Source organism: Tachysurus fulvidraco, chromosome 14 (assembly GCF_022655615.1).
Source record: "Tachysurus fulvidraco isolate hzauxx_2018 chromosome 14, HZAU_PFXX_2.0, whole genome shotgun sequence".
Classification (NCBI taxonomy): domain Eukaryota; kingdom Metazoa; phylum Chordata; class Actinopteri; order Siluriformes; family Bagridae; genus Tachysurus; species Tachysurus fulvidraco.
Window position 1 is genome coordinate 14137695 of NC_062531.1, and position 27501 is coordinate 14165195.

General features: G+C 35.0%; 1 protein-coding gene across 1 annotated transcript in view; it reads left to right on the plus strand.

Annotated features, from left to right (window-relative positions):
• Positions 1-6002, plus strand: part of LOC113656312 (phospholipid phosphatase 1) — a 7604-nt gene extending 1602 nt beyond the window's left edge. Inside the window, exons 2-6 of the mRNA XM_027167554.2 lie at positions 2165-2316; positions 2615-2886; positions 3042-3099; positions 3245-3421; positions 4317-6002. Coding sequence (XP_027023355.1) covers positions 2165-2316; positions 2615-2886; positions 3042-3099; positions 3245-3421; positions 4317-4433 — 776 coding nt within the window. The 3' untranslated portion in view covers positions 4434-6002. The remainder of the gene's footprint in view (positions 1-2164; positions 2317-2614; positions 2887-3041; positions 3100-3244; positions 3422-4316) is intronic.
• The last annotated feature ends 21499 nt before the right edge of the window (positions 6003-27501 follow it).

The window sequence follows — 27501 nt, forward strand, 5'->3', positions numbered from 1 at the left end:
GAAAAAAGTGAACATGATTTTAGGGGACTTCTAGTTCTGGTCACTTAAAGAAGAATGGTGGATAAAACACGCATTTCAAATTAACTGAGTTTGAAGTATGAAAATAACACACACTAATTGAAGTATGCACTAGCTGGTTGTCATGATCCCTTTAGCAAGCTAAAATGTTAAATATCATTGCAGGGTTTTTAATGTGACTCATCATAGTTTACCACAGAACATCATATAATCATGTGCATTATAGCTTTAATGCTCATTCACTGCAATCCTGCAAGTCAAAGTTAATGTATTGTGTTTCAGTTTGTGGTTAAACAGAAATGTCTTGACATTTTGTTAACCGCTTAAATAATTAATAATAGACATCAAGGTCTCTCTGAACACCTTGTAACTGGTGTTTTGTTGCCTGCAAACACTCAGACAGGCATGAAAAAGACAAAACAAAACAAAGTACTGCACATCAGCCATACCTTCATCTAATCACATTTAGAAGTTAAAAAAGGAAATCTTTTTTTTTCCATTTTATTTTCACAAACCAAACTACTATAAATAAAACTACTTCAAGTCTGAGTTCTCAGCTTTTTCCTCATTTTCCATTTTCAATTCTTAACGGTTAAATAGCAAACACCAAAATGGAAATCAAATAGAATAAAAAGGCATCTTCAGCTATCAGGGGGAGTTATGAGGCTTTGAACAGGGCTAAAATATGTTAAAAGATGTTAAAATAGCTTAAAAGATGTTAGATAGATGGCATCAATTGAGCAGTATATGGCATAGTTAAAATGCTTGATTATTGTCATCCTGATGAATGCCAAACTGATGGCTATAGGACTGTATCAGAGCATCTCCAAAATGGCAGGTTTGTGGCGTGGGGGGTGGGGGGGTCGGTGGGGGGGAGGGTGTTCCTGGGATGCAACTAATGCATGCAGTATCTTGCATGGACATCACTGATGTGGATGCATGGTTGGTAAGTGTACAAATGCTTGCGAAAATACCATGTCAGCATTGAAGGAAGTGCTTAGAGAAGCTATTTATTGTTGTTAGTGTCTCTTTAGTTTGACCTTATCTGTGAAGTGACTTCAGTGTAGCCATGGAATAGAGACAAAAGAAAACTACAAAGAAAGAGAATACAGGGGAAGTGTGGTACAGGTCAGCACAGATTGTTATGGACCTTTCATGTTTTTCATTTCTACTAGCTGCCATGATCTAAAACAGCAGGTCTTGTGGGGTGTTCCAGGTATATAGTGGTTAATACCAATAGTACTATAAATGGTCCAAAAAGGGTGACTGGTGAACCAGCAGCAGTGTCAGGTAAGAAGGTGGCCTGGTCTTATGAATCACATTTTCTTTTATAATTCCTGGGGAAGAGATGACAGTGTAGGATGCACTATGGGAAGAAGACAAGGCAGCAGAGGCACTGTGATGCTCTGGTCATGTATTCTTCTGGGAAACCTTTTGGCCTGGCATTCCTGTGGATGTTACTTTGACACATATCACCTACTTAACCATAGTTGCAAATCAACTCATGGCAGCGGTATTCCATGCATCTATTATGTTTTATTTTGATATGGGTCATCTGCCAAAGAGGTTTAATTTCTTAAAGATTTATTCTCTTAAAGGAGAGAAACAAGGCCAGTGGAAAACTGAGCTGGTTCTATTGCATTATTTGGTTGGCAAGCAATGTGGAATTCTCATCATTACTGTTTTGAATGTCTGTGACATCACCTACCTACCATGCAGCTCTAACCACATTTTTCCAGCATTCAGGAGAACTAAAGAAAACCTTTGTATAAGAGGCCAATCAGTAGCCTTGAATTACTACTGTACCCATTTAGAATGCCCTTGAATGTCCCTGAAACCATTCACACAAACACAGATTTGTTCCACATACATTACATTTTGTTTTCATGTAAAGCATTTTGTGTTTGAATGAAATTGTTTACTTGAGAGGTATTATGGTTCCCTTATATGTGATATTAAAACAAACAGCGAATTGTAGCCTTCTATCTAGGCTTAGCTGCTGCAGTGATGTCTTACCAATCACATGAAAAAACATAGAACAATGGTTATTCATTGAAACGAAGAGCAAGATTCATGTGACCGTTATTTTCTCTGCCAGTCGTTTCAGCTGTTGATGACGTAATCTAATTTACTATATTTTTTTCAGCTGGACTTCCATTTGCAGTATTAAACATACAACACACTCCATTCAAAAGAGGATTTTTTTGCAGTGATGACACCATCAGGTACCCGTACAAAGAAGATACTATATCTTATCAGCTGCTAATGGGAATAGTGATTCCATTCACATTATTTGTAGTAAGTATTTCTTCCTTTTTCTGTCTATATAGACTATGTAAAGTCAATCCACACAGATGTATTGACTTATGTCTAAATATAATAAGACACATGTCTAATAAAAAATGTAGTAGTATTCTATATATTTAGAATTTGTTTTACTTACATATTGTAGTTACTGTATGATAAATTATGTTCATTTTCAGTCTTTGCAAATTTAAGTGAATGTTAGCAGTATTCAGCTAGCAGTGTTCAGTATTCAGCAAATTATATGGAATATACAAATAAAGTGGCTGCTTGTTGACCTGTTTTTTTACAGATCATTGGTGGAGAGTGTATTTTGGTATATCTTAGATCTAGATCTGCTGTAATGAAAGTCTATGTTGCTTGCATCTACAAAGCTGTTGGGTCGTTTATTTTTGGAGCTGCAATAAACCAGTCCCTGACTGACATTGCAAAGTACACCATTGGCCGACTGAGGCCTCATTTTTTGAGCATTTGCAAACCCAATTGGAGCCTTGTGGATTGTAAATCAGGTTACATTGAGAACTTCGCTTGTACAGGTGACAAGGCACTGGTCAATGAAGGCAGGTAAGAATTTAAGAATTTAGTCCTACAGTAGTTAACAAATCTTGAATTTGAAAAAAAAAAAAACTTTTTCTTCTTCTTCTTAGTGCCATTATTATTCTCCCAAACATAATATATACTTATATATAATGTCACTTTTTTTTTTTTTTTTTTTACAGGCTTTCGTTTTTTTCCGGACATTCGTCCTTTTCCATGTATTGTATGCTGTTCCTTGCAGTAAGTACTACTACTATTATTATACTACCACAGGAACCAAGCTTTGATTACTCATCCCTCTTTTTCAGTTAGATGCCAGATGATCACATCATTTTAAAGCTGTCTTGGTGTTACTAATATTGTTTTGTTTTACCTTCCACATAAGCTTTATCTTCAATCAAGAATGAAGGCAGAATGGGCTCGATTACTAAGGCCAACTATCCAGTTCTTCTTAATTTCAGCATCTGTGTATGTTGGTCTGTCACGGGTTTCAGACTACAAACATCACTGGAGTGATGTTCTTACTGGTTTAGTACAGGGAGCTATTGTGGCAATATTTATAGTGAGTATTTTGCATGTCTCTTTATACTTAATCAGATTAATAATAAAGACTGGGAATAACATCTTTATCAATTTATTTTTACAGCTAATTCCAACATTTTTTTATTGTACAGAAACCTAATCAACTTAATATACAAAATGAATAATGAATGCACTTAATGACTGGATATAGCTATAGTTTTTCACTATTGTTTGGTTGTTTGTCTATAGTTTTTAAAAGATAAATGATATTTTATAGAGTGCAGTTTTCTTTTAGGTGATTTATTAAAATGCATTAAAACTGATCTTCTCAAGCAATATATATGTATATATCTATCTATCTATATATATATATATAGACCACCAATTTGTGTTCTTGCAGTTTGCTCATTTAGGATATAATCTTGGTGAAAGATCCAATCTGTTACAGGCTATATTGTCCTGTTGCTTCATTCTACTTGATTCAAGATTCCCTAGACCCCAGTTCTCAAAAAACACCAAAAAACAACGGTTCACCACCATATTACTGTTTGTGTACCAGGTGCAGTGTTTGTTACACAAAATTGTGTCTCTGGATTTTGGTCTAATCATCAACACTTTTTTCAGGCTTTGATTCTTTTCCATACTACTTGTTAGTGACTGACTTTTAGCTCTCAATAACTAAACTTCTTTTCTAAATATGAATTTTTGGGTTTATCTTCATTCAAAACTCAAGGGTCATTTATTTGCTGTTATTTTACATATTAATTTGCTGTGATAAAAACATGGCACATATGTTTTTAAAATAAACTTTCAGTGAAAAACGTTAATAATGCAGTATAAAGCTTTAGCACAGTATGTTTTGCCCATTCTCCTAAACACTATAACTGAGTTATTCCGATAATAACACTATAACTGATATTTTTCTCTTATTGTAGGTGATCTGCGTGTCAGATTTCTTTACGGCCTCACGTAAAGGGGACAAAGAAGAAATCTCACACACCACCCTACAGGAGGCCACGAATGATATTAGCCACTATGGGAGCACTGAGTGAGGAGGCTAAATTGCTTCCATTAGAGAAGGACATTTGACTGATGAACAGCTGTTTTTGAAACCTCAAGTATAATCATATATAGAGTTTGTAGTCAATATTTCACAGAGCAAACCTACTGTAGGTTTTAAACTGTAAATCAACCACAAGTGAATCTTTATGCTTTTGAATTTGTTTGTCTTGTTTTGAATGGTAAAAATCCATTTGAAATGGAAGGTTATGTATATAACTGTGGTTCTACAACTAAATTGTCTCCAACCATGACCTTTTCCTTCAGAGCTTCTTGAGTCTTTCATGTATTTGTTCCTCACAGTGTAAAAATACCAAAGTCAGAACCTTGCAACTGTTATCTCATGTGGATAGCTTAGTATATGTCTTAGCTCCTTCATTCTTTAGCTGTTGGTATCAGAAAATCATACAGTAAGTACATACAGTGGTGCTTGAATGTTTTTGAACCTTTTACATTTTCCCCCTTGTGCAGCAATAGCTGGAACTAAACATGTTTGGTAACTGTTGATTAGTCCTGCACAACAGCTTGAGGGGATTTTAGCCCATTCCTTAGTACAGGACAGATTTAACACTAGGAATTTGGTCGGTTTGCTCATGGCTCATGACTCAATTTCTCTTGAGATTCAGTTCATGGACAGATGTTTTGACATTTTTCGTTTGAAATAATGAGTGAAATTAAGAATTCTTTGTTCTATAAATGAGGCTAAGCTTTCGTGGCCCATATGCAGCAAGACAGGCTCAAACCATGATATTTATTATTTATATATAATTCTTATATAATTCAATGATATATAATTAATATTATTATGCTGAAATGCATTATTTCCCTTTTTCCTAACATAAGGCTTCTCATTTAAAAGTATGATGATATTATTCTCTCATTTGTTCTGAATCTGATAATTAGGTTATATATGCAGACATATAGAAAATTCTAAAGGGTTCACAAAATTTTTCTCCATTATTACATTCCTGACATTTCTTTACAGACTGACAAGTTGACTTCTTTAGTAACTAGTGGAAGCTACACTTTTTTTTGCAATGGTTTGTAACACATCTTAATAGCATACTGTGTGACTAAAAAACAGACAGCTCTTGCCAGAATCTCTTGAAATGTTTACACTGTTTTGTGTGCTTCTTAAATTGTGAAATCACTTCAGGTGCAACTATACATTCAATATTTTCTTATACTGCTCTTTATGGAGAATAAGACTCATATTAACAGTGAATAGTAAGCAGCAATGAAGCAATGTTCAACCTGAAATTTCTGGTGAAAGGATGTGGTGAGTTTCATAATGATACTTTGCAACTGTCTGAAAGTGCCTCTGTTTAGTTGGCCATAGTATTCGTCTAATGGCATGTGTCTTGACCTATGTTCAATATACCAAAGTAATCTTATCTTTTATTCATTTATTTGCATTATTTGTGACAGTGGAGCTCCTTTAGCTTCCTACAATGCATGATATGGAGTCCAATATTCCCAATATTTCCTTTTTGCTTTGGTTTACCTTCTTTATGCTTAACCATTTCCATGATGTACTTGCCAATATATCTTTTTTCCACATACTCCACACTTGTCTTATTACCAATTCTCAATTATTTTACAAATATCAAGTGAAAAAAGTAGATGTGCATCCACCCACTTCCAGATCTTGGTTGTCCATCACAGCATCACATTTTGATTATAAACAATACCATTCTCATGTTCTTGGCATCACCATCCAGACTCAGAATGTATCATATTTCACGCCACCCTTCAGCCATTTTTGGTTCTAAATCCCAGCTTCATTTTGAATGATGTATTTATGAACAAGTATTTATACCTAAATCCTGGCAGCAGATGTTTTTATTCTGCTATTGGCATTTGTGTCAGCCAACTTTTCAAGCCAAACCCAATCTAGATCACTTTTAGTTTGCCATACAAGTCACATATGTCATAACATTTGTCATGGTTTTATAAATGAAACAACATGTCCATTTACTTAAATTCAGCTTGACTTCCTTCTGGCTCCATACTTCATGTTTTCCAAATGGCATTATGTTGCTTTTGGTGCAAAGCTTTTTAAGGACTTGTCAAAGATGCTCCAGAGCCAGATATTTGGAGCACAGATCATGTTTATCATACAGCTCTATCTGGGCCTGGCAAAAAAAGAAACAGCTCAACAATCTGCCCAGAAATAAGAATGGGGGAAAAAAAGAATGACATAGTGGTGATTGTTTATGTGTAGCCATGTAAAGTCACCCTGGTGGTCCAATATGTAAGGAAGTAGGCCTGGATTCATTTTCCCACAGGTTTACTTACTTTACTTATAATACTTCCTTCTGCAGATTTGTTTTCTGTTTCACTGTTATTTGTGTATTATATATGTCATATTTTACATGATAATAGCCATTGTGATGCTGAAATGTTACAGTATAAAGTTGTATGGAATTTAAGTGAATTTACCATTTATTTATTACCATTTATTATTTAGTAACATGTCTTTGGGTTAGTCAGTTATATTATAATAAAAATATACAATGTAAAGCCACAATGTAAAGCTACATAACCAGTGAAAAATGTTTATGTCCTATTAAATGCCACAAAGAAAGTAACTGTTGTATTTCACTATTAAGAAACTGCTATTTCTGTACAGTTTATTGTCAAGAGAAATGTCTATGTGAGCAAAAGTGTAGGCAGACAAACCAAATCATATTTATCTTAAACTGGATTAAACATGACAGTTATTGTATTGGGTTCAGAAATAGACTGATACCGTATCTGTCTCCAGGTGTCATTGATGTTACAACTTGTGTTCAAATGATAGAAATATATTAGAGTTTAAATCAATACTTTCTACTAAATAAGAAAGAATGAAGGCAGTTAAAAAACATTTATTACAAAATGTTATCAGTCTTACTCTAGCCTCGAACTGTCATAGTATATCTTGAACATGGCATAATCACCTGATCTTCTGGGTCAGAGGATGCTCTTTTCTAATGATTTAATGATCTATGGAAAAGCCTATCCTGAAACAAAGGTAATTCAAAGATGTTGACACTATTTAGGAATAGATAATTTAATGAGTTTATTATAGAGCCAACAAATAGATTTGATATTTTTTACTAAGTATTTTGATTACTATATATAGTACATTTTTTTCAAATATTCTATCTACAGTTACCGTGACTTTCACTATTTTGACTCACTTGTTAATTAAAGTTATTTACCAATGTCTAGTAGTCTGGGATCGAAAGACCAGTTGCAGGTTCCTCCAATATGTAATCTGTAGCAACTTTCAACATACACAGTCCATTGCTGAGGTAATCACCAATAAAGAATTGTTGCCTAAAGCCTTTAAAGCTCCCAACTGCAAGGCCTCCGTGGTTAGACTGCAAGCACTCCTGAATTGCTGTGCCAAAGCTATTCTGCTTTGTGCATAAAGGGACCAACCTCATGTTTACAGTTTATCTGGCTGACGGTGCCATACATTTCAGCATGTCTGAGACTATGAGTCTGCCTCAAAAAAGAATCACAGAATATTTTAATGACTAGTGAGTACATTAGTGGAAAACTGTTTTATGTTCATAATTGTTGGTCCCTCAAATATACCACTGATTCAGCTACTTCTTCATTTACTTTTTGTGTTGTCAAAGATGACATCATCATTGGATGACTGTAGTTAGCTGTGACAAAATCCAGTGCCTTCAGCTCCTATTTGTCAATGCTCCTAGTGAGTGTTATGCTTGACTATTCTGCTCTAAATTGATGTTTATTTGCCTGCAGCATAGCCATCAGAAGGCCTACCTCAAATGGTGCTCAATAAATTTGTGTCACCTATGGATGTATGGGATGTGGGGATGTCCATAAATCCACCCATGATTAAGTTCTCTGTACAGAGTGCGAAAAGCCAAGCTGTGGTTGCTCAATCATTTCAGTGACACTGCCACTTGCTAGACAGCCGTGCTCCTAATTACAGGACTCACATTGTGAAAACTATTGGCTCTGTTATGGTTTTCACAGATAAAATATTTTCCTGTTACTATGAGCAAAAGTGGCCACTCTATGGCCAAGCCAAGCCATTTGGAAGCACACTACAAGCTCTGGTGTGGTGCATCAGTGTGGTATCTACTGTACCTAGTTCCAACACTGAGGGATAGCTGGGGGAAACTATGAAGTAGAATCGCAACCTTTTTTTTCAACACCCTGCACACAATGTACATCTACTTAGCATAATTCTAATCTAAAGCTCATACAAAGATATCTCCATTTTTGGAGGAATGGTTTACCTGTAGCCCGTTGTCACAAGTTCCGCTGTAGTCAACATTTGTCCAAGATGATATGAAGTTAAGGGAATGTCAGCCATTACCGGTTACTTTTTATAGTATAGTCATCCCGTCACTTAATGTCTAAGGTTTTGGCATGTGTATGAATGCTCACAAAATTGCCATCCATGGTGTGAACCACTTTGCCTTGACAGTTAGGTGGGGTAAAAAAAAACCTGGATTCCACCAAGGGGGAACATTGTGACATTGTGTGCTGTTATGGCTACCATATACAAATTTAGGTAGGTGGGTAAGATATTGCTGTTTAGTATTCCTAGTTATTAGAAAATAGCCTTATTTTAACACCACAGTGGACTTGCAGTCCGTAAGAGCAATAATGCATAAGCTCACCTAAAGAGATTATTTTAAGGGCACAGCACCAGTCTAACCTCATGCATACCTGCAGTTATGGAATAGCATTCCAATTAGTGTTTGGGACTCAGACTCAGTCTCAATGTTCAAAAGTCCAGGCATTTGTTTAGGCAAGCCTATTGTAAATTGTTTTTCTTAAGTAAAGGAGCAGATCTAGAGGGTTCATGGGAATAGTGTGTTTTGGTGAGTTGGGATGTTTGGATATTTTCATCCCCTCACTCTCACACTCTCCCAGGTTTGTTCACATTGGAGTGGCTGCCCACTTCAGGTCTTCTTAGTTATTCTGTCATAGTTAGTCTCGTTGAAGTACTTGCTTCTAGTGTCCAGTGTCCCTGACTGATTTTGCTCTCATGATCCATTCTAATGTCCTACCTCTGGTTGCAGTCTCATCACAAAGGCCAGCTGAGAATGGTCCCATGTAGACAGCCTGAAAATACATGGGATTGCTGTGGGGTCATTGAACATTTGTCAGATTCAATAGGAAGGAATTAATGTTAAAGTATTATGAATTTAAGAATGCTGATGCTCATACTTACAGTATAGGTTGCTCAAAGGCTCCTGGATACACAATTGCTTATGATTATATACTTTACAGTTATAGAAAGAAAGAAATCTGGTATCCATAATGATGATGGGTTCCCTTTTTAATCATAAGCACTATACAAATAAAATTGAATTGCATTGAATTGAATAAACTTAAAGGAAAGAGGGGGTGGCATCTGCATATTGGAGTGTAGCAGCATAATGGCCAATGTACTGCCAGGTATTACTGCATAATAAACATGATGCAATATGATAGTTTTTTACTAAAGAGTAATGAGTACATCTGCACTCTGCACTTGGACAGCATACATCTGGATGGAGTCTCCTCTGTTAAGACCATTTGCATGCATCAATGAGTGACTAACACAGGATTCATCGGATTGTTCAGAATGTTATCCATGTAGACTGGGTGGGGGTAAATTTGGGGCCTGCACTGTTGTGGACCTAAAAAATGTAACAAGAGTTGTTGTGGTTTTTACTTTCATTCAGGCAGACACATATAAGAAAGATTGGACAAATAAAAGATTATCAATATTATTAGAATGATCAGAATTAAAATAGAAAAATATTTCATGTAGGTGCAACAAATATAATAACCTCAGAAGAGGTCATAACATCTAATGAAGCAATTGGATAAGAAATCCCTTGGAAACTTTGAGCAGGATTAAGAAAACATGCCACCATTTAATCCTATTTAGTCAACAGCCACCTTTATGGGTTTAGGGTTGTTACAGTTTCTTTAAACCTACTGTAGACACGTCAATTGTCCATGACTATGAATAGATCCATAGGTGCTGAAGGCTATTAGATAGCTGAGTGGTGCTTTTGGGAGAAATTTTAACCTTAATATTCTGTATTCAGATTTTTGAAGCTCTTAACCTGTGTCTGCATGATTTTATGCAATCTGTTACTGCCACATGATCCCTGATTCTATAACTACATAGATGAGCAGTGTACAGGTCTTTGTATTAAAGTGGACAGTGACAATTAAAGAAAAAAAATTGTAAATAATTTATTGTTTCCTATAGACTGGGTCCCTAGACATTTCCGTTTTTAATTTCTGGGAAGAAATAATGTTTATAATAAAAGAAAACAATTAATTTTCTACATTGCTCTGTGCACAATTTACTTGTTTTCATTCACTTCAACATAAGGATTAATAAGCCATTGTTATTAGGATAGAAAGCTGAGAGATTTAGTATATAATAAAGGACACATGTGTACTATGTTATTAGAGCAATGGAATAATGAAATTTCATAATCAAGACAAAGTAGCAGCCTTCAGCGGGATGCACACAAATATAGGCTGTGTCTGTGAATGCCATATTGCTTTCAAATAATAATAATAATAATAATAATACATTTTATTTAAAGGCGCCTTTCTAACACTCAAGGTCACCGTACAAAAGAAGAAGAAAAACAACAAAAAATATAGTTATACAATACTTATATAGAAAAAAAAAATAATAATAAAATAAAATTTGGACCAACATTACAAATCATGATCTAGAATATGCTAAACTAAACAGATGAGTTTTAAGCTGAGATTTAAATGATGAAAGAGAATCAATATTACGGAGCTCAGATGGAAGTGAGAGCTCTGTTCCCCATCGTTACAAGACGGATAGAGGGAACAATGAAATGAGTGGAAGAAGAAGACCTAAGAGTGCGAGTTGGTTTTGGAGTATGAAGAAGATCAAGAAGATATGAAGGTGCAAGATTGTGGATAGCTTTAAATGTTAGAAGAAGAATTTTATACTTGATACGAAAATTAATGGGAAGCCAGTGTAGCTGTTCCAGAACAGGTGTAATATGATGGATAGAGGGAGTACGAGTGATAATACGGGCAGAAGAGTTTTGAACGAGTTGCAGCTTATGAAGGGTTTTGTGAGGAAGCCCAATAAGAAGAGAATTACAGTAGTCAAGCCGGGAGGTTACTAGACTGTGAATAAGAGTGGTGGTAGATTGAGTGGTGAGAAAGGAACGAAGCCTATTGATATTTCGAAGGTGAAAGTATGCAGCCCGAGTAACATTATTTACATGTGAGGTAAAAGAAAGGGTACTATCAAAGATGACACCAAGACTCTTAACCTGAGATGAGGGAGCTATGAGAGATTCATCAATGGAAATAAGAAAATTTGAAAATTTGTTAAGCACAGTTTTTGTGCCTATAAGGAGAAATTCTGTTTTATTGCTATTTAGTTTAAGAAAATTTGCTGAAAACCATGACTTTATGTCAATGAGACAATCAGAAAGAGCAGATGGAGGGAGTTTGGAATGTGGTTTTGTGGAAAGGTAGAGCTGGGTGTCATCCGCATAGCAATGAAACTTAACCTGATGTTTATGAAAAATATGACCAAGGGGTAAAAGGTAAGTAATAAATAACAAAGGGCCAAGAACAGAGCCCTGGGGAACACCAGAGGTAACGGAAACTACAGAAGAGGTGAATGATTTTAGTTGAACAAACTGTGTGCGATCAGAGAGATATGAATGAAACCATTTCAGAGGCGTGTTGGTGATGCCAATAGTGGAAAGCCTGTCTAAAAGAATATCGTGGGAAATTGTATCAAAAGCTGCACTCAGATCAAGGAGAAGGAGGATGGATAGTAAACCAGAATCAGCTGCTATAAGCAAATCGTTTGTGACTTTTAATAGAGCTGTTTCAGTGCTATGAAATGGGCGAAAACCAGATTGGAATTGTTCATATAGATTATTGCCAGACAAGTGGATATGAAGTTGAGCAGCAACAACTTTTTCCAAAATTTTAGAAATGAAAGGAAGATTAGAAATAGGACGAAAATGATTAAGGTTGTTGGTGTCCAAACCTGGTTTCTTTAGAATTGGAGTTATAGCAGCTGTTTTGAAAAGAGAAGGAACAGCCCCAGTGGTAAGGGAAGAATAAATAATATCCATAATAAACTGGGACAGAGAGGAAGCAGTAGCCTTAACAAGGACAGTTGGTAAAGGATCAAGAACACAGGTTGAAGATTTAGATTGATGAATAAGTTTTAAGATATCATCAATTGTGGGCAGAATAAACTCAGAGAACAATTGTGTAGGAACAGGTAGAACTGAGACACATGGAGTAGAAACAGGAGTGGCCATAAGTTGACGATGAATGCCTTCAATTTTTGAGGTAAAGAATGATGCTAAAGTATTGCAGAAATCAGATGAGTACAAATGAGAGGGAAGTGAGTCGGTGGGTGTTGTAAAATTTTTCAATAAGGAAAAAAGAAGCTTTGAATTCCCTTCATTAGAACCGATTAAGCCAGAATAGTATGTAGATTTAGCTTTAGCAATAGTGTCTTTATAGTGAGACATATGTTCTGAGTACATTTCCTTGTGGACAGTAAGGCCGGTTCTTCTGAAAAGTCTCTCAAGCTGTCGTCCTTTTGCTTTTAATTGCCTGAGAAAAGGAGTGAACCAGGGTGCAGTAACAGTAAATGAAACAGTCCTAGTCTTAACTGGAGCAAAAGTATTCAACAAATTGTGGAGACTATTATTGTACTGAGAGACCAAATTATCTGGAGTGGAACAGCTGTCAGCCCTAGGAAGACTTGCAATGCTTAAAGACAAGTTGTCCAAATTAATGTCCTTGATTTTCCGGAATGATATAATACGTGAAGATTTTGATTTGAAGAGTGGAAGATCAACATTAAAGGACAGTAACAGATGATCAGTACATGGAAAAAAGTCTGCATTGAGGTTGCCTGGAGAGACACCTGAACAACAGATTAAATCCAAAGTATGTCCTTTAATATGCGTGGGAAAATTCACATGTTGCTGCAGATGCAAATATTACCAATACATCTACATTATTATTATACTATGAGCACAGTAGATTTCAAAAGTGTTTTCAAGGGAATAAAGATTCTAAAGGTATACTGTGTTACATATTGCAGTAGTTTATTATGTATTAGGACTTTTTAAGTGTCTGGATTCCATAATGTTTTTTGTGTTGCTTGTTCTCAGACTCTGAGGTTGATATCATTCGGAAATAATGGTAATAATTAAATTAATGTCTGCCAAGTTCTACAGCATCTACTACAGCATCACCATTAAACTATTTGTAAAATGTAAAATTTCATTCATGGGATACAAATTTAATGGCCAAGAGGTGTAAATGAACCCCCAGAAGATAAGCGCCATGACAGAGAGGCCTACTCCATCCAGTGTCAAGAAGTTACAAAGATTCCTTAGCTTTGCAAATTTTTGTGTGGAAAACCATGCAAATTGCAGTGATCAGAAACAGCACAAAAGGCCTTCGACAACCTCAAACACAGTTTCACCTCAACCCAACCAGAATGCCCACCTACACTGAAGTATGTGCCCGTGGGTCTCCAACAACGCAAAATGGAATGGGTTCACTCGCTCCTCAAGCTCAGGACATCCAGGCCATTGGTGGCTGACATAAAAAGATTCATCGCAACCTGCCCCATTTGCGCCCAAGCAGGCGTCCCCCACCAACTGCCTGCTGGTCTTCTTAAACCACTCCCAATACCCCAATGTCCCTACAACCACATCGTGGTGGACATTGTCATTGATCTCCCCAGCTCACAAGGATTTCCCATGATCCCAGAAGGCAATGACAGCATTCATAAAATCATTGATCATATGCTAGAAATGACCCTTGAAATACATTTATGGCAGTTTGTATATTTATGTCTTAATTATAATAGCATGTTAATTAAATGGTGAATATCACATCCTATATTATGGGCATTTGCCTATAATACTATGCACATGGGCATTATCACATTGGAACATGTTTGAGAGCCTTAATTAAGGGGAATTGTAATACTACTGTAATGAGTCTGTCTGTGTTTTGCTTTGTTTTGCTCTGTCTGCTGTCATTCCCTGCTGTTGGCCCCGCCCACTCATTTGTTACCATGGACATTAATTGCACTCAATCTCTTCCCCAGGTGTTTTGTCTTAGTCTTTGATTGTCTCTGCCTTGTGATCGGTTCTTGTTCACTATATCTACTCTGTTTGTTCACGTCCCTGATGTTAGTCGTTGTTGGTGTAGTATGTTGTCTGTTTATGTCTCTGTTCCTGTTCCTGTTCCCGTTCCCTTTTCTGCTCAGTATTCTGCCCTGTTTTTGCCTGCTTATCTGTTTCTTGTTTTGGTTTATTAAAAGTTCAAACTGCATTTGGATCCTCACTCGCCTTTGTCTCATCATGACAACTACAGCACACAAATATATTGTGTGCTTCCGACATTGTAGCAACAGGAAGACTCACATATAGTGGTATTAGGTGCCCACAAACCTTTGTCCATATAGTGCACATGACCTGTTCTGAAAAATTGGAGTTTAATCACTATAATTGACAAGTTGTCATGTTTATCCATTCCAGAGACAGAACTCTGTCTCTTTATGTGAAACTAAAAATAGCTAATGTAATGAGTCGTAACATATAAACTAAGCTTAATATAAATCTTGCTGCTGATATTAAACAGTTTTTTTTCCTGTCATGAATATTTATGCTTACTCACTTGAGCTGAGTCATTGGTAACATTAAATTGAAACATGCATTTATTTTACAAACGCAAGGCTTTTTAAAATATGGGTATGCAGATTATTTTTCCTGTTGTAAATTTGACATATGATCTTGCAATAAAACATCAGATTTTGAGTTGTTGAGTGATGTTTTATTATATTTACCTTTTGAAACTTTCCCGACATTCTTGTTGCTGGGAGCATGTTAAACATAAGCAGCCACAATACAATAAGTGCTAAGCTAATTATGAAACAAAATGCTGTGACAATCCACAAATCTATGAATGTTAGCCTGGTCCGTTGAACTTAATCAGCAATTTCAAAACTTTAATTTGGATGTACTGTACTTTCGATATAGTGATATAGAAATGGTATGTTGTACTCAGTAGGTTTAACGTTGAGCAAAAGCTAGCTTGAATAAGAGTATGGGATAAAAGTGTTTCAATTCCATTTGTGGATCAAAGCCAAACTGATCAAGTGAGAATTATTATGCAGCACTGCTATAATAAACAAAAGCTGTCTGTTGTGCCATATTAACGTTTCAGTGCACTCAAATTCTGCTTTTCCCCAATTAGATGTGTGGGTGTGCATGCTAAAATATTTGTGTTCTGCCTGAATTATTTCTTGACCATTAAATGTCTCCTGTTTTTTTTTTCTTTTTGGATATTAAGCTAACAATTTAGACCTTTGTACTGTTTTGTCTCCTTTGACAATTTGCTACAATGGTGTCCTTTGAATATGCTGCTCCTTAGTTATTATTATTATTGTGATTGCTGCATTGTAAATATTTCAACCTTGAAATACCATTTTTGGAACCCAAAGAGGCATATTGTCTACTTTCAATCATTTCAGTAATTCACTAAATCATTATAGATTTCACTGATTTAAAGCAATAACCAACAACTATACATTTGTTATATCCCTACACCCAAATTGTTTGATGTCATGTGTTCAGGTATCTAGAGGAAGGGTTTTCTTTACTTATGGGGTTTTGCTTGATGTTATCATCTGTGGGGGTTTTTTTTGTTGTTGTTAAAAATGGGAAAATAGTGGCTGGCTCTTGGAATGCACTGGTCCTTTGAAAGGATGCAGGGGCTAGTCATAATGCTCAATGTTTTAGTGGTCCTGTGATATCATATATGTGATGGGTAGATGCTGATTATGCCCCTGGATTATACAGCAACCCACTAAAAGAGCCAACCCACTCCCCTGTCTCCCACATGGTCAGTGACATTGCAAGCTATATATTATAAATGACTGGGAAAAATGTAATAGATTTCCACACTTTCTCCCTCTCTTCTCTCTCAGGTGTGACCACAAAAAAAATCTGTCTGGTTTGATTTGTTGTCTCTGCTGTACATTTCATTCTTTTCAGATGAATGCACGCATATAACATTATGTACTTTTGTAGTAGGGCTAAACACTGCACATAGGCCCTGTTTACTTGTGTCAGTTTAAAGAATAAAAGTGAGAAATAAAAAAAAAGTAAAATAATATAAAGAAAATCTTTTCTATAGAGTTGTAAAAACTTGCTGGAAGGACAACCATCTCAGAAATACTCCATCAAGCAGGCTTTATAGGAAGGTAACATTTGTAATCACAGCAAAGACACCGTACACAGTTGTATACTTTGTGGCAACATATGGATTTGATGGTCAGTTATCCAAATAATTGACACAGTATAATGTATGTGAGTCATCTCTCAAAGTTCATTTATAAGAGCTGGCTCAGACAGACTTATTGTGCAGATTTATGTTCTATTTAACCTTATAATAATGTAAATTTTTGAAGTAACACCTAAAAAGTTAGATTATAGCTGATATAGTAAGTTATGCATGATTCCTTTAACAAGTAAAGCATTTCATTACTGTTGTTCAGGTTGGGGATTGCGGGTGAAGGTGAGCGACAAGTCAGGTTGCAGGGTCAGTTTTATTGTATCCAACTTAAGATGGAAACAAGATAATGAGAATATTATGGATTCTATTACATTAAACAAAATTGTGCCTGGATGGGGCATAAAAGGGAAACTCAACAGGAATCTACATATAGTGCAGTCTGAAAAGAATTGGGCACTGTTACACTTATCACTTGTTGTGTACCCTGTACTTTAGCACACTGCAGGTGAGATTTTCTCTTAGTTGAAACTGTTTGTGTAAATTAATCATAGTGGCTTTGGAAAAAAAAGTAAACGTGGCATAATGAACTATTAGTGGTTTCCTAGTTTTATGCTTCTTTGTAGAGCCTTCACTAAATGCTTGTCATGGACTGCTTGAAAGAATGATTTGTTAAACCTGTTACGGGTTGCTCTAAACATTGATCAATGCAAGGAACAGATCAGTGGAAGGCAAACTGAAACATATTAATGATGGTCATCATGTGAAATAGCCAGGCTTTTATTTAAGAGATTTTGAAACATATACAATAGTGAATCTAACAGGATCAATGACCAAAATTACATGGATGCTGTAGGGCTGTAGTTTTTGAAGAAAATGTGACCTTTTGTGGTAGTTTTGCAGTTAGCATTATCACTATAACAATTCTCTTTATATTAAAATAGGACCTTAGAAATCTACATTTTTATATATTTACATTCCTTGTTTTTAATATTAGACATTTTAAAACCTATTTATTTTGTATTAAAAATCCCTGATTTTCAATGAGGTTTCAGACTTAGACCCCACTGTATGTTAGCTTTGGATAGCTTCAGGGTGACACTCTCTCCTCTCTTTTTTTATTTTTTTTGTAAAGTGTAACGAGATTTCTATGATAAGCCAGACCAAAATAATAAGCAACAATCTGAGATAATATAGGGCTGTGTGTGTATGTGTGTGTGTGTGTGTGTGTGTGTGTGTGTGTGTGTGTGTGTGTGTGTGTGTGTGTGTGTGTGTGTGTGTGTGTGTGTTTCAACCAAACCTCATTCCACTGAGACTGGTGTTTATATCACTATAGAAACCACTGCAAAACAGAGGAACCTTTGAAGCAACCAAAACTGGTTACTTCCCCACTCTCACTTGTATTGTGACAAATATGATATTTGTCTCTCCCTTGTCCACAACTGGCTTCATAAATGTCCAATTTCTTAACAATTTTAGCAAGAAGACGTACAGAGTTAGAAAAAAAGCGACTGTAGATTTATTAGTTTCAATCTTTAGGTTTATTAATGGATTGCTAGTCTATATTTAGACTTCTACTGCCACCTAGTGTACAAATGTCCCAAAACATTTCTAACAAAAAAGATACACGTAAAAATTTGTCATTGTTTTTTTTAAAGAAGAAGATTGGAAATAGAAGGAATAAAAAATTAAGAAAAAGACAGAATACAACAAGCATATAAGAATACAAATCCTCTCAAAGTATTTTACTCAATATTACTCAATTGAATTATTATTTATTCATAATTCAATAACACATATATATACATATATATTTTAATTCAATATTTTTTGATGTGCTTAAACTGTGGTATATTTAGTTTTATTATAAAATACTAAGAAGCAATGAAAAAGCAACAGTACATTTATTTTCCTAAAATGATTTCTCAACACAGCAAAATAACTGATGTCACTAGTGAGTTCCTCTCACTAAAAATAGTCTCTGAGGCTTAGATGATCAGTGTGTAAACAGTGTAATAGCATTTCATTTGTTATCTCATAGTTAAATTTAAGATAGTGACACCAAACTACAGTACCTACAGGTGATGATTTCAGTGGGTGAGTGAGAGCTTGTTTTCCACACGTAAGGCTGTTTAATCATCTGTGATGAAATTCAATCATTCGTTTTGATGTCTTAAGAGTTTGAATGAATTCGATGCAGACTGATTCATTTGCTTTTCCGTACATTCAATTTCTTATTCATTTTCTAAGTAACAATTATTAACTAATGGCCATTATGTTCAGAAAGGATTAATCAGTAATTATGTCACATATAGAACCGTGATCAAAATATTGGATATTGGACAAATATCTTTGTGTTTATTAGGAGGACTCTTTGTCACACTCTGTCCCTCTTACCCCCAATCCCCCTCCTCTCTCACACCCTTTCAGCAGGAAGAGGACAGGCCATAAATAAGAAACAAATTAAAGGGGCAAAAATCAATGGGAAGACATTAGCCCTTTAATTTGGTGTCTTAAAGGTGCACCTTTTCTCTAAATGCAGTAAGAAATTGGCAACAGAACTGAAGCAGAGTGCTACGACCCACTTTGAGGACATAGCCATAAAAACTAACCTTAAAGCAGTTAACCCTCACAGACCTACCCATAATTCTCAAATATTCTTGCATACTACCTTATTATGTGATGTAGATTGTAGGTCATAGATATTTGGCAACTGCATAGCATAACCAAAGCAACAGGAATATATTGCATAAATACAGGCTTTAGGAAGGGTCACCAGTAAAGTAATTGCAAAAACAGCTAGTGGCATGAACCAGACTCAAAATGGTACCATCCTCTTCTAGATGACATTGGATATTATTATTATTATTATTATTATTATTATTATTATTATTATTATTATTATTATTATTATTATTATTATTATTATTATAATAAATAGTTTCTCTTCTATACATGCATCAAAATGTGCTAACTTAAAATGTGGGAATTGTTAGAGGTTTAACTTTAGGTTTATCAGAGCAAACAGAAGTTTGGCTCTGGTCAGTGATGGAGAAAAGTGTAAACTTGAATGTAACTGATTTGAGTGTAAACTCAGCAACTGCGGCAATTGTGCAGCAATCTTGGGGCTGCCCTCATTTGACATGACTATTCAATAACAACGTCCAAAAAAATCAAACTGTACTATGAACAACAATCTAAATTTAAGCAATACATTTTACTGCAATTATGAGGTGGCACTTCTGCTATTTCTGAGAATCTAAATAGTGGCATTGATAAATTCTACTTTGATTTATGGTGTACAAAGTATATATTTTCCCAATCTAGAGTATTTCTTTAGCACTATATTTAACACGTATATAGGAAACCCAGATGGCAATTTTTTTCCCCATATAACTGGAAGGTCTGGTCCCCATAGAGATAAATTAAATCTAGAGAAAATATTTTTGTGAAAGCTATGAGAATATATAAAGGATCATATGCAGGACTGAAGACAGGCTGGTGATGTACGTTTTGTTTAATATTGTTTTATTTATTACTAGATTTGCAACTTCAGTTCTTTGCTGATGTTTTTGATATATCAGCAAGATTAGAGTTGCTTTAGATTTGTAGTGGATTTGGATTTACAATGGCTGATTTAATCTGTCAGGGAAGTATGTTTTTCACATAACCAGGTTTGTGGTGACATTACCTTTAGCTCATTTCTTTTCCTTCGCTGAAATATGGCATATATGTTATTTTAAAAGCCTGAAGACTGTTTCCTAGCTGTCAACACTTGTCTCTGCTCAAACCTCAAACTACACCACTACTTTACATTCTTATGTTCTTGGCTTGCAGGGAGTTGCAAATGTTGATACAAAGAAAGTGCACTAATAGAACATACTAAAAGAAAGTGTCATAATTTTGTTATTGTAAAATCTGCATTATTGGACATGTTGTGAGACAGCACCTCCTGAGACATTTTAACGTATGACCATTCAGAGTTCTATGACCATATTGGACAGTCACAAGAGATGCTGTTTATGATTTTATCTGTAGAAAGCACTGTTGGCTCAAGTATAACTAATTTCATATTATCATAATTGTATTATTTCATGGTCCTAACTTGGTCATGGATGTTTATATAAAATGTCATTGGGGAGATTTTCCAGACAAATTTAGATCAAATTGAATTCATTTCAATAGTTTCTTCAGCTTCTCTTCTTCTTCTTCTTCTTCTTCTTCTTCTTCTTCTTCTTCTTCTTCTTCTTCTTCTTCTTCTTCTTAGTGTTATTATAATTTGGTATTATTATTATTATTATTATTATTATTATTATTATTATTATTATTATTATTATTATTATTATTATTATTATAAAGAACACCACCACCACCACCACCAACAACAACAACAACAATAATAATAATAATAATAATAATAATAATAATAATAATAATAATAATAATAATAATAATAATAATAATAATTACAGTCTTATTATATTTTTGGATTTTTGTTTTGTAGCTCACAGTGGCAGAAGAATATCCTTCTTTAGAACAAAGCCTTTGCCACGTTTCCCAACAATATTGTATCCATCTGTTTCTGTTAAGTGTAAACACAATTATTCATAGTTGCTTTAACTCTGGATGTATTGGCCCTTGTCTGTGAGATGAAACAGAGTGGCTGGATCACTCAGGTGTGGTGTTGCTGTCATATATGTAGTGACTCAGCCAGTGAAAATTTGTCACATAGATCAGTTCTGCTCGGCTGATTGTTTTCAGGGACCAAAACTGGTCTGAATTTTTAAAGCATGCAGCACATACAATATAAAGCTTTCTCAATCTTATGGAACACTTTTCACTACCCAGTAACTACACCACACATTAATTATGCAATATTAACACATATATACGGATTACTCTATATAATTGTAAAACAAATAAGGTTTTGGATGATGTTTTGGATCATATACAGTACAGGTTCTTTCTTTTGTCACACTTTTTGGCCTTTACATCACTTTGGAAAATCTAATCTGAACCTCTAATCTTGTTTTCAGATTGCATGGCTTACCACTGTATTTCTTTACACCTTGTCGTCTGGCCCCTACATATTTGTCTTCTTTGATTGGTGGATTCTGATATCTTCACCATGCGCTGTGGAGGTAGTTACTGACTGTTGGTTTTTGGGCTTTGCATCACAGCTCTTCAACACCTCCTGTTGTTTTCCTTGGATGACCTGTTTTATGTCTTTTTCAGGACATTCTAAATTGTTATAATTTTATAATTGTTATAATTGGCTAGGCCCAATGCATGTGCAAAGACTTTTCTTTCATAGACAGTTCTCTGATCTTCATGCAGCTTTATCCTTTTTAATAACAAACCCAAAACGTAAACAAAGAACATATTTTCAGAGCTATTTATTCTTTCAATCAGTTTAACAGGGCGACAAGATACAAATGTCAGTCACAATTAAATATTTATTATCCAAAAAAAAGTGTGAATTCAAATGTAAATGAAAGCTGAATTTCTGATCTAATATTTTTATTTCTAGTCTTTTCATCTATTTAAATGCATTATGCAAAGCCATGAATTTTTCATACTTAAATTCTTCATGTAGCAAGAATCTATAATACTTAAGATATTATACCAAAAACATTGGAAGTTATTATATTTATATCAAATATTAAATTGCTTGTATTATAAAAATGACCATATCCATTGTAATGCCTAATGAACTATCCACATGTGGCAGTGGCTATGAAAACTCCCTGAGACAAAATAAGAAAAATGAGGAAAAACTCTTGAGAAAAATAAATAAATGAAAAATACATCAAATAAAACATTTCTATGTATATAATGTATCTACATGAGCTTAAAAGCCAATATATTTTATTGCTACAAAATGATATACCTGAAAAGCCACGAATAATTATAGACGCATTATTATAGAAATCTAAACAGAAAGTTTAGTCCCCTATTTTCTCCAACAGATTTATTAAAATTTATGAAATATGCTCTTAACCACATTTGTATACAAATTTAAAACTGTAGAGAACAAAGAAAAATGAAATAAATATGCTTTTATTACAGTTTATTATATTAGGGAGGACACTGTACATCCCTTCAACACTTTATTAACATTAAATTTATTAGATTAATAGGATTTAATTAGTATTTTATTATTGCTTTATTTTATTATTACTTATTTTCCATTATTGTAACAATGATATTGTCATTAACGCTGGATAAAAGGGACCCAAATGCAGGATGGCAAAAATAACAGGGTTTAATAACGAAAAAACATGACACATAACACAGACTGGACCCGACAAAGACAACAGTTGAAGGCAACATGGCACAGTTAAATACAAAAGACAATGAGACACGATTAGGAACAGGTGTGGAGACAGGGAGGGGCAGACGAAGGCGGGGAAGACACGTGACAAGGAACGTAAACAAAGGCACATGGCCAACAGTCCGGGCTGAGTCCTGACAGATATCAGTACATACATGAATTCTGTTCAAAATGAAACAATACAGTTATGATGTTAGTCACCCTGAAATGCCTAGAAAAGAAAGTCAGAGCTGTACAGAATTTGGTAGACTTTGGTATATTGCTGTGAAATCCTTAATCCTTAATACATACAGTATTTATAACTAAAATTGAATCATTATGATTGCACAAGCATTGCACTTTATGTATATTAAAAACATCTTACATGAGGATAATTAACTGCTTGCCAAATAATTGGGGATGTGGTAGCTTAGTGTCTAAGGCTTTGGCCTACTGACCAGAAGGTTCCCTTGAGTCCCAGGTCCACCAAGCTGCCACTGCTGGGCCACTGAACAAGGCCCCCAACCTCAGTTGCTCATTAGTATAAATGTATGTTGCTTTGGATAAGAGCATTTGCCAAATGCTGTAAATCTAAATAATTTTTAATAAATAAATGTAAACCACATTCATTAAGCTTAAATTTAGTTTGGATTTCATAAATTACATAACAAGTGTATAAATAAATAACATAACAAGTGTATGTTATGTAATTTATGAAATCCAAACTAAATTTAAGCTTAATGTATGTTTCTTAGTAATATTTTTAATATTTCTTTTTTAAAAAAGAAACATAATTAAAAAAGTATACCCACCATTTTAATGAATGTAACATACAGTGACCTCTCATAATTTAATTTTTAATCCTGTCTTAGTAGAAAGCAACTGAAATACAGAGATAGAGGACAAAAGATTTCTGATTACACTCAAGAAGCATAAAAGTGTCAAACAGTGAGTGAGTCTTCTCCGTCTACTGAATTCACATTTGAATCACTAAATGTAACAGTTAGCACCATGGGGCAGCCCAGATGTCTCCAGATATGACCCGTGCTTTCATTACTATGTAATTTCACAATGGAACAAAGAGTACTACTCTTTAATATTTCCACTCCTCTCAGCAGAATAGAGAGCATCCAAAAATGTCTCTGCACTGCTGTCTGAGATTTCAAATTTAGGCCACAATAAATTCAGCTTCTTCATTAGGCTATTTAATTAAGAGTGATTAGATTTACAGTGTAGGATAAAGCAACAAATACGTCCTAAATTTCTGCCAAGTTAGATTAGTTTTCTATCTGCTCTGTGCCAGTAATTGAAATGAGTCATGCTTATTAATAGATGCTATGTGCAGGGATCATGTCTGCTGGGGCACAAAAAGCATGTCCTATATTCTAGAGGGGAAGAGGAGTCGTTATGTTTTGTAATAATCATATCACATTATTTCATCACAAATACCAATTTTAGTAAAGTCAGTATGGAATCATAATTTTCAAAACTGTTTTAAATCAAAATATACTGTTCAAAAGCAAGATATTTTCTTTGCTCTGTCAGAAATAACCCATAGTTCATAAATTGAATTAATTAAACCCAACAAAATGACCATTAATACATTTATTTGAGTCAAATCTGGTCTTTATTTCAAGAGCCACTTTATTTGGATTTTAGGTGAAATATTTGAAACTAGGCTTAATCCTGTCATCCATTAACTGTATTAGGCCTTTATTGTTTGGTCTCCTGTGAGCTCATATGTGGCAGGAGACCTTGTGGGAATATCATGGGTTCCTCATTAAGATTCTCAAAGCCAGAGGTGTAACCTCTCCTAAACCTCCTTCTATTAATCATACAGCACCTCCAGCTGCACACAGCTGTCCTGCCTTAGTGAGACAATGAGCTCCCCGTCATTCGTCGTGTTTGTCTACAATGGACTAGAAAGCTTGGAGATCAGCTTACATACCCCAGAGCAACGATGATGGAGAACCAACCTGACAAACCCTTTATTCACTAATGAAAGTCTGTTGCGGTTAGTTGTGAGGTGGCCAATTCTGATATGCTTCTTTTTAGAATCAAAGATACAAACACTCCAAACAGCATTCTGCAGTTTCATAGCCAGGGCAGCATCTCATCATTTAAGATTCCATCTCCATATGGATTTTATCATTTGTATTCTCTCCATATGTACATTCATATCCGTTCCTCCTTTTATAATAGATCAACAGACAGACCTTTTTTTTTTGCTCACCAGTTTTAAAGACTTCCTCAGCTACTTTCCAACCTCAAAAAAATTGAACACATATTTTGTGGCTGGAAGGCCATTCTATTCGGTAGGTGTCATTAAATATGATATATTTACCATTCCAGAGCTGCAGTGCAATAGCTTATTAACCTGAATGTGCATGCCAGCAAGCATATTATATGCAACTATTGTTTCATATGTAAAGATGTAGATAATCTATTTGCCTTTTTATGCAATAAATCTTATTTTTTATTCTTGTTCTAATTACTTGCATAGTTAGTGCCTACTTGTCCCCTTAAAGGGAGGGTAACTACAAATTAATGCTGATTTATGAAGATTAACCACAATGATTTATGATGACAGTGTGAAAGAGCATAAATTTAAGTATTAACACTTAGTAAGACAATTTTTGCTGAAGAAACTGTCCTAACAATTCTGTAGATTTGGTACCTGTCGCAGCATATGGCTATAGCATGTGGTTCTTCACGTGAAATTAGCATAATGGCATAAAATTTGCATAATTATGCCCTGTTCAGTGATGCAATACTTTCAATACAGGTTTACAAGGTGAAATACATGTCAATCAGAGAACAGATACTTTGAAAGGCAGTAATACTAACTATTCAGTACAGACTTAGTGCTAAAATATCAACAGCACAAATTGAAATTGGTCTTATCGAACATCCTGTAACTCAAATATCGTAAGTTTATTGTAAGTTTATTAAGCATACATTTTCAAGATTCCCAAAAAGATTAATATAATTGTATTTGCACAAAATAAGTTATAGGAATGCTATGAACCATGGAAACTTTATTTTACACTGTCTATTCAAGCAGGCTGACTCATGTAAAAGGAAGGCCAGGGACTTGTCTATTCCCACTGTCCACCTTGCCAGGACCTCCATCCATCAGCAGGCTGAGGAACCTGACTAGTGAAGCATGCTCCAGGGTCACGCTCCCATATGGCAGCAGATGCAAACACCTGCTCCTTGTGCCAGCTCAAACTGCTTACAGCACACGCTCTACATCCAGAGACACGGCCAACACAACACAGAACAGTTTTACTTTGCAAACCTTAAAACCAGTTAATTAAACTAATTAAACATTTTATTTGTTTTCATTCTGTTAATATGGACCTGTATTATATTCTCTCTAATATTTTCAAGACTTTGGATCAATTGTTTTCCATATGCTCAGGAGCCAAATTTTGTGTCCTTGTCTTCACTGAAGAAAAAATAACATGCTGGCAAACTTGTTTTGACTTGTCTAGTGAAGTCAAAATATATTTAATTATTAAAAGCTCTTTCTTATCACTCTTGTATTTTTAAGTATTTGACTACTAAAAGCAGAAGAGTGTTTGGATTTAGTACTTTAGTCTATCGACTTCAGCCATCTGGTCCTCTATATACACTCATCAACCACTTTATTTTTTTAAGGGACAACTGAACACCTGCCCATTTATGTAATTATTCAAGCAGTCAATCATGCCGCAACAATGCAATGCACACAATTATACCAGTACAACAGTCGAAGCTTCAGTTAATGTTTGCAACAAACATGAGCGTGGAGAATATGTGGTATGGTATTGGTGCCATAGTGCTGGTTTGAGTTTTTCAGATACAGCTGATATCCTGTTATTTTCACACACTGCAGTGTCTACAGTTAACAAAGAATGGGGCAGAAAACATCCAGTGAGCAGAATGACCAGGTGATGTTTTGCCAATTTTGAACTGTCTCACATTGGTGAGGATTAGATTCCTGTTCTTGGCTGGCAGGAGTGGATGTGGTCTTCTGCTGTTGTCACCCATCCATGTCAAGTTTCAACATGTGCATTCAGAGATGCTTTACTGCTCACTATGATTGTAGAGTGGTTATTGATTTACTTTAGCTTTCCTGTCAGCTCTAATCAACTTGGCTATGGGAGTGTATGTGTAATATGTCTTACATAGTTGCCATTCATTTCAGCAAATCTAACTGGTAAAGTATTGCGGGAACGGTAATATAAATTTCAGAATCAGCCGGGAAATTATAATAAATGAATGCAATTAGCTATTATTTGAATATTTTTTAGGTTTCTGCTTTACTCAGAGAATATGTGAACTTGTGTTTTTCTCTGTGTGTGTTTGTGTGTGTGTGTGTGTGTTTGTGTTTGTGTGTGTGTGTGTGTGTGTGTGTGTGTGTGTGTGTGTGTGTG